We start from the raw sequence: 12,958 nt of genomic DNA, 5'->3' as shown, positions 1-12,958 counted from the left end.
TAACTTCTGTGGCTTCTCCACAAGCTATATTGATGTTAGTACCTCTTTAGACTGTTTGAACTATCCTAATTGTTAGCCTGGTAAAATGTGTCTATTTTATTACTCCCTGCCTAGCTTGAAATCTCTGTACTGTCCCTCCCTGCTGTGGGGTCTCTAAGTGTAATGAAGACGGATTAGCATTCCTGACACCGGTGTCATCACCAATCCCCTTGGAGGCTCCAGTGCAAACACTAATATTTTCTAGAATGAGAAACCAACAAACAACAACAAAGTGACATGTTAATATATTTTAGAACTCCCAAATGCTTAGAGTTAAATTTTTAGAATTAAGAGAGAATTGATATATATTATGTATTACTAGTTTTAGGTGTACAACATAGGAATGATTTGATATAAGTATGCTTAGACTTTTATAACCACAAAATATCTGAGATATGATCCACAAAAAATAAGAGTTGCTATATACATCGTTGAAATTCCTTGGATTCGCTTGTGACATTTTATCATTGTATTCATTTTTATTATGTGACATTATGACAAAGTATTCATTGTATTCATTTTTATTATGTGACATTATGCCACTAAGATGCTGTACTGCCTTTTTAAGCCCTTTGTGGGACAGATCTTCAGCAGCACATCACTCACAAAGCTCTGTCTGAGCCGCTCTCCTGGACTCTGCTAGGGTCAAGCAGTAGAGAGTGGTGGTTAACACATGAGCTTTGGACTCAGGATAGACTTCCAGCTTGACTACTTCATGTTGATGCGAGTTTAAAAGGTTACTTAAACTCTCTAAACCTTGGTTTGCTCATCTTTAAAATGAGCACAATGATGGTACCTATCTAACAGGGTTGTTATGAGAATTAAATGAAATAATGTGCATAAACTGCTTAGCACAGAGCCTTGCACTTGGTAAGTGTTTAATAAATGTTTGCTTTGATTTGAAAAAATTGTGAATGCTTTTAATTGGTATTTTTATTAAGGTCATATAGATAGGAGGTGCTGGGGCTGTGATTCAAACCCACATCTATCCACATCTCATGCCTGTTCTGTTGTAGCACACTTCCTGTGTTTGAATACTTCCAGTAACTGAACGGCCAGTATGTTCCCTATTACTAGAAATATTTTCAATATACATAATATGATGACTTTGTAGGATCATAGAAAACAATTGATGAGTTTTAAGGTCCTTTGAATTCCTGAGCTCTTATGATTCTCTGGATAACATAGGAAGTCCCTAAATCAAAACATTATGTCTTAGGCATTTGTTTGTAAGTTGGTTTTGGGGAACTAGAAATCTATTTTCCATAGACATACTTCTATACCAAATTTAGAGACTAGTGTAGAAGAAGGAGGAAGAGGAGGTGCTGTGATATTACATTTAAAGCTAAGGGCCTCAAATTGTCTTCCTTCCCCCAGTCTCAGTATCTGAATAAACCTAGTCTCAGCAAGGTTTTAGGAGAAGATAATCTACCCCACTAATTCACGCTAATGTGACTGAGATGAAACTGAGGGTAGTTATCAGTTAGCCATTGATAAATGGTCAATCATGACTTGCCTTTGCTGGTTAGGTTTGCTTTGATTGTTTTTATAAAAACTTGCATGTCCTCCAAGGGTCACATAGCCTGGGCAATAGGATGTTTGCCCCAGTTGTTTTTTAGGAAGTTGGAGTCAGCTGTGTCCAGTTCAAGCTTGAGATGATTAAGACTGGTTAAGACCTCCAACACTCCACTTGGGCATGTGCAAATGTCCACTCGGTGACCTTTTGATGTCTGAGGGCCAAAATCTCCACCCTCACAGCATGCTACTGCCGCTATTTTCTGAGCATGTCTCCCATGAAGAAGCCTGTGACTTGGTTGCATCTGCACCGAGCAACGATTGCTTCTCCTTTTTCTCATCTCCAGTTATCTTTCTCTGTGCTCCCCATCCTCAGTTTTTATCCCATAAATATCCCAGCCTCTTGCTTTCAGGGAGGCAGAACTGAGACTTTTCCCCTGTCTTTTGATTTGGATGCCTCAGGAATAAATCTTTTCTCTGCTGCAAACCTCATCCTTTCAGTGTTTGGCTTGCTGCGCACCAGACAAACTAACAAGACCCTCTTATTCTTCCCAAATAGTCATGTATTCATTCATTTAGCAAACACTGAGTGCCAACTATATTTTAAGTCATGGGGAAATAATGGTCAAGAAATCATCTGTTTCTCTAGTCTGAGAGAAGGTAATGATCTTGGGGAAGGAAACAGCTGGACAGATTTGAGACATATCTAAAATGTGTGATTTACGGAAAGGGGGAGAACTGGAAGCAGTAAGTTTTTAATCAGCTATTGCCATAGACCATGTGTGACCCATCAAGGGCCTGAACTGTGATAGTAATAGTGGGAATAGAGGACTAACACAACTTTGGAAAAGTTGATTCTACAGGACAATTATATATAAATTATAAAAATAATGAAAAGAAGGAGTTCCAGATTTCGCCAAGGGTTTGAGTTCAAGGGAGAATATTAGGTGTATGGGGCAAATGGAAATATTAATCATGCATGGGCAAGTCGTGTTTATGGGGACAATACTGCATCCGAGTGGAAATATTCTATGGTAACTAGAAAAGGGGAACTGAGGAAAGGTCAGCGCTAGAAATACGGATTTGGGTATCATCTGCATAGAGATGACAGGATTATTTAAGTGCATAAAAGAAAATGAAGAATATTGGGATTGGAAGGAAAAGGAAAAAAATTAATAAAAGGAACATAAATGACCAAAGAGGTATTAAAAATCCAAGAAGGTATTGTATCATAGGACCTGAAGATAAGATAGTCAACAGCGTCAAATACTGCATAGAAAGCAGGTAGGATGAGAACTCTGAAAAGAATGTTCTCTGACGAGTGGCCACTGGAGACCCTTGGAGACTGGGTAAGAAAAGGTATTGGTGACCAAGTCAGATTTCAGAGGCTCAATCAGTAATGATAGATTGGAAACAGATAAATATGAGGGTGAGTCAAAAATTATCCGCACTCGGTTATATTAAAACTTCTGTTGGCCGCAGTCTTATCAGCTCTTTCCATTCAAGGATACTGTCCCGCCAGTCATTGCTATGCAGGTGTGAACATGTTACATCAGTTACATCAGTTCATTTGTAACTGTGGTGCAAGCAAATATGGATGCCCCACCTGTGATTTGCGTGAAAGAAGAGCGGCGTGCACTCATTCATTTCTTGTGGTCTGAAGGTGTGCACATCTGCACATTTCTGCCCACACTGCTGACACTCTGCAGAAACTTCGTTTTGAGGTGTTAAAGCATCTTCCCTATAGTCTTGTTCTTGCTCCATCAGACTTTCACCTGTTTGGTCCCCTGAAAGCAGCCCTACGAGGATGAAGATTCACCTCTGATGAAGTGAAGCCTGGTGCACTTGTGGCTCGCAGTTCAGCCTAAAACATTTTTTAATAAGGGAATACGAAAGCTTGTTGACAGATGGACAAAGTGTATTAAAGAGCAAGGAGATTGTGTCGAAAAATGATGTATTTGATTTTTCTAAAAGTTAATTAAAATAAATTCTACAGCCAGAGTGTGGATAATTTTTTACTCACCCTCATAGAATAGTAACAAAAAGGGACAGGAAAACATTTTTTAAATGAAAACTTGCTTCTGGTTGACAATAATATAGAAGATATTGATGGAAAGGCAGATTTAAGAAGCCTCAGAGGGAGACAGCATCGTGCCTCCTGTCAAGTTTCTTTTACTCTGGTCTCCTTGACATCCTTCCATTCTCTGTATCGAAGCTGATTATGTCAGTCCCCTACTGAAAGACCTCTCTGGGTTCCTCATTGCCAGGGGAAATCCAGTATCATTAGCATAGATCACAAGATGCCTTGCACACTGGTTTTAACTTCCCTTTCCCATTTCATCTTTTGCCACTTAAGACACAGGAGATTTCAGATTCTTTCCAGATTGGGTCTTTATACACATTGCTCTTTCTGCCTGGAGGATCCTTCTTCCCATCTTTCACATGGAAAATTCTAACTCACCCTTCATCACCTGGCTCAAATGTCACCTCATTTTTGAACCCTTTCCTGACTTCCCAGGCCCAGTGCAGGTCTCCCTCTTTGGTGCTTCAACTGGAAATTGTCCATTCATATTTTTGTCTCAGCATCCTGCATTGTAATTCATAAATTTCCATAGCTGTGTTCTCCATTAGACTATATGATCTCTGAATATAATAACTATCTTTTTTATTACTGTAATCCCCATGACTGGCACAAAATAAACTCTTGCTAAAAGCATCAGGAATGAATGAGCGAGTATTAATGTTAAGAGATATATCATGAGGTATATAGGATGAAAGTGAAGGAGCATCGTAGTGCTAAGTGAAATAAACCAGACACAGGAATACAGATGCTGCATGATCTCACTTATGTGTGGAATCTAAAAAGAGTCGAAGTCCTATAAACAGAGTGTAGAATGGTGGTCACCAGGGGCTAGGGTGTGGGGGAAATGGGGAGATACTGGTTAAAGGGTACAGACTTTCAGCTATAAGATGAAAAGTCCTGAGAATCTAATATACACCATGGTGACTATAGGTAATGATATTGTATTGAATACTTAAAATTTGCTAAGAGAGTAGTTGCTAAGTAGTGTGATGGATGTGTTGATTGACTTGATTGTGGTAATCATTTCACAATGTATACGTATGTTAAATCATCACATTGCTTTCCTTAAAAAATCAAGTGGTACAAATTAAATACATATGATTTTTATTTGTCAATCATACCTCAAAAAAGTTGGGGGGGGAACTATATGAATTTGAGCAAGTTAATTTCTCCGAACCTGAGTTTCCTGTTGGTCAGTGGAGGATAATACTTACATTATAATGTGGTTGTGAGGATAAAATCTACAAAATATAGATCAAACAATGACCAGCATTTATTAATCATTAATGTTACAGTTATTTCCAACTCCCACCTTCATGGCATGAATCTCTTATTAGTTGTTCTCTGGTCTTGGATTTGGCTGCAACTTTAATCCATTCTCTAAAGAGAAGAATTTTGGGTTTGTTTTTTAAGTTAAATTTTGATGTCAAGAAATTGAAACTCAAGTCTGTCTTTATGCAGCAGCGTTTCATCTGCGTAAGTGATGTAATCTGATTAGCAGTAGCCATTCGGCATCAAGTAAATTCAACAAAAATCTAGAATTAAATATATGAGTTGATTTAGTAAGTTTACAATTAAGTCTGAATCATTTTATGAGTCTCCAAATAAGTTCCCAGAGGAGGCCCCAGCTTCGAGGCTCACTACACTGGATCCAAGGACACCCTTCCTGTCTTACCTAATTCAGGATTGTGTGGCCCTGAATGATTTAAATCAACTCTTTCCATTTTTTTTTTTTTAGCAAAATTTTTGTGGTTCATAAAAACATGTGCTTACAGCTTTTTTTTTTTTTTTGAGTAGATAAAGGAAAGGATTCTACATCAGATTTAGATCAAGGGATAGATTTTCAGAAGAAAATGATGGATGTGTCCTCTGGGAGCAGCGGAATGCAGTGATGTTGGGTCTCTGACTGATTGAGTGTAAGGCATTTGTGACCACTTCCCCACCCGCACCCACGCAAATACACAAACAGTGGTCACAACTGCAGCTCCAGACACTGCCTCTCTCCCTAGTCTCGCATCCAAAGTGCATCCGTTGTTTTCCATAACATGAAATAAATCCCTCTCTTTCGCCCAGTGGTGAAAAGCTTATGTAAATACTAAAACTTCAGCTATTCCCCTGAGTTTTCTGTTGGCAAGCCTGCGGCTGTGGGTTTGTTTAGATATTGACATGCATTTTCTGTGCAGATCTTTCAGCCCACTTGGGTGAGTCCAGTGGTGATAAATTCGTCTTGAAAATTTATCAGACTAACCATTATAACACTGTTTATGAAAACTTAAATAATTGACACCCTGATTGAAAAGGCTCCAGGTTCAAAGTATCTCTTTTATTCTTTCAACATATGTTGTTCTGGTGATATATATCTATGTATATCTTAGGAAGTCTTGGCCAGGAGATGACTTTAACAGTCATTGAAAAGAAAACATAGATGTGAAGAATCGACTAATTCAAGACATTTAATCTTGCCTTGTGGTGTTCCCATGAAAGAATGTTTTCAATATTTAGACAATACACATTTTATTGTGTACTAAATAGGGATAGTTAACATTACTGGGCCATAATTAAAGCGTATAACGAAAAATCTTTATCGTAATAGAAAGAAAAGGGAAGGCATTATTTTTAAAGACAATAATCAATGCCTGGCATATAGTAGACACTCCTTAGATGGTTGTAGAGTAAGTGGGTGTGTGAATGAGATGAATTACATTCCTAGTGAAATGTAATACTACCTTCGTTAAAAATTTTTGTCAGATCCTTATGTTAAAAATGTAAATGATCAAACATGAGTGTTCATATAGTAGTCTGTCTTTTAGAGACTGTTAATTCAAACTTTTCTTTTTACCTATTAGAGGCAATTAGAGAAGTGCTCTCAAAGTATTGACACTGTTTGTATCCTTTTTTTAAATAGTGGAAAAAGTGCATTTCTCGGACATAAATTCCCATAGAATCTACTGATCTGAGATTAATTCTAGCTATGTCTGAGAGAGCTGAATAGAGCCTGTGAATATTAGCTATTTCTACTATGCTTCCACTAGCCCTCCCATATTAGTGAAGCATTTGACTTGTTGCCAATAATTTACTATAGCTAACGCTTCTTGAAAATCTCTTTTAATGTAGATTATTACTTAACTAAAAATAGTTTGCTATTTTAAAAATTAGCAATTCTAAAATTCTTGATATATTACAAACTATGAGTGTTGATTTGTCTTTGAGGATCCAAGGTTTTGTTTCTATGTTCACTGTCTTAACAGAGAACTGAAAAACAGTAAATCTCATTAATGAATTAGGTTTCCTTTCCTTAAGACCTAATAGAGAAAAGAAATCAGATAAGCTCTTGTGTCTGTGAGGTCCAACTTTAAATTATAGTAAACATAAAACAGAGGTAAAGGACTTGGATGAATTTGAGTGTTGTTGGCTAAATCGAGGTATTAGTCTTTACATATCTCTATTTGTTCTGATTAGTAAGCCACAGTGCAAGTAAATAAGTAGTTGGGTTTTTTTTTTTTTTTTTTAGTTCATTGGTTGTGGCTGTTAATTTTGGTGCACTTTAAGTATAATAGAAGTAAAACATACAGCTTTCTTTTAAAACCAACTCAGTTTATTCTTTTGTTTTGAGGAATAATATAGCATATCTGTGTCTATCTTAACCTCATGTACTATGCCAGAAACCAAAAAAACACTTTGCAAAATGATGTTGTGCTCAAAACTGCGGTGACATTATATTATCATCATTAAATTCATCACGTGCTCAATGCCATGTTTGAAACTCAGTTAATTTTTTTTTAACTTTATTTATTTATTATTTTTTTGGGGGTACACCAAGTTCAATCATCTGTTTTTATACACATATCCCCGTATTCCCTCCCTCCCTTGACTCCCTCCCCACCCTCCCTCGAGTCCCCCCCATCCTCCCCCTCCCAGTCCTCTAAGGCATCTTCCATCCTTGAGTTGAACTCCCTTTGTTGTACAACAATTTCCCACTGGCTGTCTATTTTACAGTTGGTAGTATATATATGTCTGTGCTACTCTCTCGCTTCGTCTCAGTTAATACCATTTTCTACATAATCTCTATTCTTCAAGGAACTCTCTGTCAAAAAGTTCATAGGGACAGAAATAGGAGGAATTTCAGCTCTAATGGTGGATTTTCAGACACCAGGACCTGAGTGGCTGTTCTTAACGCTTACAGGGCACCTCCAGTTGTTTCATGTTGGCAACATGCTCTCAAAACTAGGCACAAGGAAAGCTAAAGAAACGTAGTTTTGTCATTATCAGCTGCTTTCAAAGAGGCCACATGAGAAAAAAGGTTGTGTTACATTCCTTAGAGTATAAAAATGCATCCTTGTTTGGTCTGTTCCTAGGTTTGAAGCAGAAACGACCGGCAAGTGGTTACACCTCTTTGAAGGCAGTGGAGTCCCGTATGGCCCAATTAACAACATGAAGAATGTGTTTGCAGAACCCCAGGTTTGTTTTTTGAAATTCTTAGTATGTTCCGGTTAAAATCACAAGAATTTGCCTCTCTTTTCTACCCAGACCGATTCACATAAATGTACGTTAGCCATTGGTCTTGCGCTTAAGTCATATCACATGACTTTTTACTCATGTTAAAGTGTGGGTCTGAAACAAAAATAATCAGAATTTAGAACTGGCTGCCTATGATCATACTTCTATATCTATCAGATCTAACATATTTCTTCAGCAGCCACTACATAGAGTTTCCAAGGTCAGGACATTTGTTTTTCCTGAAAAAAAAAACAAAAAACAAAAAACCCAGAAATATAGACCATTGAGAGTTGGGGTCAGGCACTCAGAGATCATTCTCTGCAGCAAGAAATGGGAGAACTTTCACAGGTACAGTCCGCCTCTCACTGTATGGCTATCTGGAAGTGTACAAAGTAAGTGTTCATTAATTTTGCTGATGAGAGGCTTTTATATGCTTTGATTAATGCTCATTACTTGTGAAGAGTAAATGTACTCGCATAGAGACTCATGCTGTACGTTGCTTACAGATTCCTTCTTGGGGTCCAGAAATAAGGATCATCTGAAAAAATATTTCTTCATAACATTGTTCAAATGACTATTTTGAGATAATGTCAAAATAATGTTTTGATTTTATTACTTTAATCAGTATCACTGCAAGCAATTTACCATTTCTCAGATTCACATATTAATCCCCCAATACAGAGGAACTCCCTTTTTCTGTGAAACTTTCACTGTGATTATTCATGTATCTTGTCAGCTTCCAACATTTCAAAATTATAATTTTTCTCTTTATTCGTTTCATTTTTATAGCAGTAGATTTTTCTTTGAAATGAATTGTTGAAAATGGTATGCATGTTTTAAAGGGAGAAAACCGACCTAACTAACTTTGTAACCTTCATCTTATATGAATATCTATTTAAAGGAGAACTGAAATGTATTCAATTCAATGATTATAGTATTTACTGGAGAAAAAAAGGTGAATGAATGCAGGAATTCTGCTGTGTGCTTTTTTTTTTTTTCTGCCAAGATTGTAACTATGGCAAGGCTTTGCTCCTAATGAAAGAATGGTCAATAAGAATTGGAGAAAAGGGGGCCCATTTGATATGGACTGAATCTTTGTGAAAGGGTGCCCACTTCATCAGTGATTAATGCTGGTGATTCCTTGTAATGAGGTAGCAGTGTGTGCACCCTGAACGCAGTAGACCGGAGGGCCAGTTTTCTCACTTCATAACTTCGAACAAGGCCAAACTTTGGCTTTAAGCTGTTGTTGGGGAATGGGTGGGTTTTACCATTATTTCCCTGCTTGCAAGTGGAGCTGAGGTGTGTAGCACTTCCTGTTTAACTCAATTTGAGCACACATTTCTCTAGAGATAATTCTTGAGAGTTTTTCCATTAGCATTTCTGTTGGTTCCACCTGTGTTTCATCAGGAATAAAGGCACCAAAGCAAAGAATGTTATTTTAAAAATCATTAGATATATACCAGTGTTACTTACTTTTTGGGCTTTGATAAACAAGAATGCAAGGTCTCACCCTTAAAGTTGTTCACTTTATGGGCTGGTTCAACTTGAATATCGGGTAATTAGGATTTTCATTCCCAATTTTCCCTTGTAGCTCAATTTAATTAATTTTTGTGTCTCAACTCTTTTGGACCTGTAAGAAGTGTCTATTATTGGTCTATGGCTTATTTTTAGTACTTAAATAATTTTTCAGTTGAAGAATAGTGGTAACCTAAGTCAGGATACGAACTTTTCCTACTACCCCTGAAGTCTCTGAAAACTGCCTTTCATCCACCAAAAAGTAGATTCTAATTGTTACAATTCTAACATCAAAAATTCTTAATCATACAATGATAGTTATTGACAATAGAGTAGAGTTGGTCCCTTTTATACACCATTTCATTCTTCTTCGGAATTTAAATACCAAAATGTGTGTATAAAATTGTCTGGATTTTTAGATAGCAATGTAACATCAGTACAAGGACGTACTGTGTAGCACAGGGAGCTCTGCTCAGTATTCTGTAACAACCTACTCAGGACAATAATTTGAAAAGGAATAGATACATGTGTATGTATAGCTGAGTCACTTTGTTATGCACCTGAAACTAACACAACATTGTTAATCAACTGCACTCCAATATAAAATAAAAAGTTAAAAATATAAAAATAAAAATGCACGAAGGGGACTATGGTGATTGTATGTAGGACTGACTGGCACAAGAGGTAGGGGCACCATCTTTCCTCTATGCCTGGAAGTGTCTGGCTCTTTTAGAGGGAATTCCCTATCATCATGTATGCAGAGTTTGAAAGGAATGTAGAAGGTGAAAAAATCAGGGAGTTAAAAAAATTTGTATAAAATAAATTATATTAAAAAATGCACCTTAAGATGATATCTAAAAAGAACTACTCTGAAAGTTCATGTAACAAACTTTTCATTGTATTTACTATGTACCAGGTGCTAGGGATTTAGCATGAATTTAGTAATTCTTTTCCTTCCTGAAAAATAAATTCTAAGTTGACTTTAAGCAGCAGGTACTCAGTAAAATTTCGTTGATGCATGAATCAGTGGATGAGTGAGTTGGTTACCACTATGAAGTATAGGTTTCCACATGATCAAGTGGCAACTGTGTCCCACTGTGTGGAACTGACAGACTCTGTCTGTAGAGCTGCCTGAGAAGCCTTTGGTTGGAAGGCTCAGGGGACTAAACATAACATAGTAGTTAAGACCATGGAGTCAAAAATGTTGGGCAGTTTTATAAGCTTTCTAGGCTTTGGTTTCCTCAGTGGCAAAGTGATGAAATAGAATCTTTTCTCTATACCGTAAGTGCTAAATGTGACAATATTTGTCAAAGGCGCATAGTAGGGATACTAGTTGGTAAATGTTTAGTAAATGATAATAGCTCTGGTTACAGTGCCCTTTATGTGTATATTTTTATTAAAAGACACCTTCTTTTACTTATCATTGTTTGGTGGGTAGAGACAGATCCAGTGTAGCTGCGGGGATGGGGATTATTAGCTTGCAATCAAGCTCTAACTAATATCCTTGTAAGAAAATGCGTCTGCAAACTTTGTGCCAAGAAGTTCTCAGCCCTTCATTTTTCTGATGACTGAAAAATCTTGTTGTTTTCCGTTTTCCGTAAAAGTATGATTTCCGTTCAAGGTGTCCTCCCTTGTTTTTCCCCTGACGAGCTGTGAAGTTTCTTGGCCCTGGGTATGTGGAAGCGGCCACTTCTGTTCAGATGTGGGACCGCACCGCTGGCGCCCCTGGCCCAGCTCTCCGTGTGCGCTGTGCCAGCACAGCTGCTAGTTCAACTGAAAATTGATTTGGGTGAAGTACAAGGCCTGGAACATGGCGCAGGAAGTGGGACTGATGAAGTGAAAAGGGGTATGTGTAACCAAAAAAAAAAGAAAAAAAAAAACAACAAAAAAGGAAAGATTAGAAGCATCAAAGAGCAGGAGAGAATTTTCTGTGGGCCTGCTTATCAAGTGGACCATTTATATTTCATCTGTGGTCTGAACTTGGTAGACAACAAAAATTTACTTGGTGGTCAAAACTATTCCTAACCAAGATAATTTCATCATAGTCTCATGTTCTGAGAAAACTTGCCTTCTTGACTCAACCGAAACAAATGATTTTTTTTCCCCTTGGATAGATGCAAAGTTGTCTACCTTTTATCCTCTGATTATATGCTGCAGACCTTTGCACAGTTAAAATGATCCTGCAGGCATCCACTGTTAAGTCAATCAAGAATACTACAGGGGGTTTTGGTCTGCATTTACTGATAGCTCTGAGAAATTTTGATCCCAAACCCTTTTAGTGGTAGTTTTATTGCTTTTTTTTCTCCCTCAGCGATAAATTATCTGTGGAAAACTCTGTGCATTGTAGAAGTATAATATGGATTATCTGCATATAGATTTTAATAGTCAGTCATGTTTCCAAGTGCTTTCTTAAAATATCTTCTTTTAATCAGGCCAATATTGTGTAGTACATTAAAGGGATTCTTAAAAAGTTTAAAAAACTTACTAGATGACCTCAGTATGGTCCTATTTAACATACCCTTGGGAACATGTGCATGAAATACATTGTGGTTTGAGGTTTTCCAACCCAAACAAACTTTAAAGAAAATGCAGCTTTTAATAGAAACTATTCAAATTCCTACAAAAATAGGTATGGATCTCACCACTGAGAGAGCTTAAAAGCATCATTGTCTACCATGAGAATCAAAAGAGAATGTGTTATCCTGTTTTTTTCTATTTTGCTCAAGATCGTATCTTTGGCGGTTCTAGTGTATCACCACTTTTGGATGAACTGCTCAGTAAAAAAATATGTGTATATGAATATCTGAACCTCTGATTAATGTTTTTCATTCTCCTTGATGCCATGACCTGTGGGTGGGGAAGAGAGGGCAAAGGGTGTCACAAAACTGGTGTTCTTTAACAGAGTCTTCACATTTGTACCACACAAGTTGAGTAAGTACATCAGGTGTAAGACATCACCCTGAAGCATCACTTCTGAGAACTATTGGGAGGGAAATATCAGAACTGAAATATCACAGCTGGCCCTGATTGTAACTGGTGCCAAACACCTGCAGGCTCTAAAAGGATACCAAAACAAAACCCCACCCTGTGGCAGCAAGCCAGCCCTTAACAACCCTTCCTTAACTTTGCATCACCATCAAAATTAATTTAACATTTTCTACAGAAACCTTATTCTTCCTGTCCCAGAAGGCCATTACAACTCCTTTAGCCAATCTTTCGTATGGGATAAATATATCATAGAAACAGAGTGAAGTCTTAAAATATTTGATAGCTTAAAATTATCTGTTGTTTTCATATCATTATTTGTGG

General features: G+C 37.3%; 1 protein-coding gene across 2 annotated transcripts in view; it reads left to right on the top strand.

The window, feature by feature from the left end:
* The window catches only part of SUGCT (succinyl-CoA:glutarate-CoA transferase), a 667,361-nt gene that overhangs the window by 290,463 nt on the left and 363,940 nt on the right, over positions 1 to 12,958 (top strand). For both annotated transcript variants that reach the window (XM_057731039.1, XM_057731038.1), the window contains one exon: positions 7,993 to 8,095. In XM_057731039.1, the coding sequence (XP_057587022.1) occupies positions 7,993 to 8,095 (103 nt within the window). The remainder of the gene's footprint in view (positions 1 to 7,992; positions 8,096 to 12,958) is intronic.

This window comes from Hippopotamus amphibius, chromosome 4 (assembly GCF_030028045.1).
Source record: "Hippopotamus amphibius kiboko isolate mHipAmp2 chromosome 4, mHipAmp2.hap2, whole genome shotgun sequence".
Taxonomy (NCBI): Eukaryota; Metazoa; Chordata; class Mammalia; order Artiodactyla; family Hippopotamidae; genus Hippopotamus; species Hippopotamus amphibius.
This window is presented reverse-complemented; position numbering and strand designations above follow the sequence as displayed.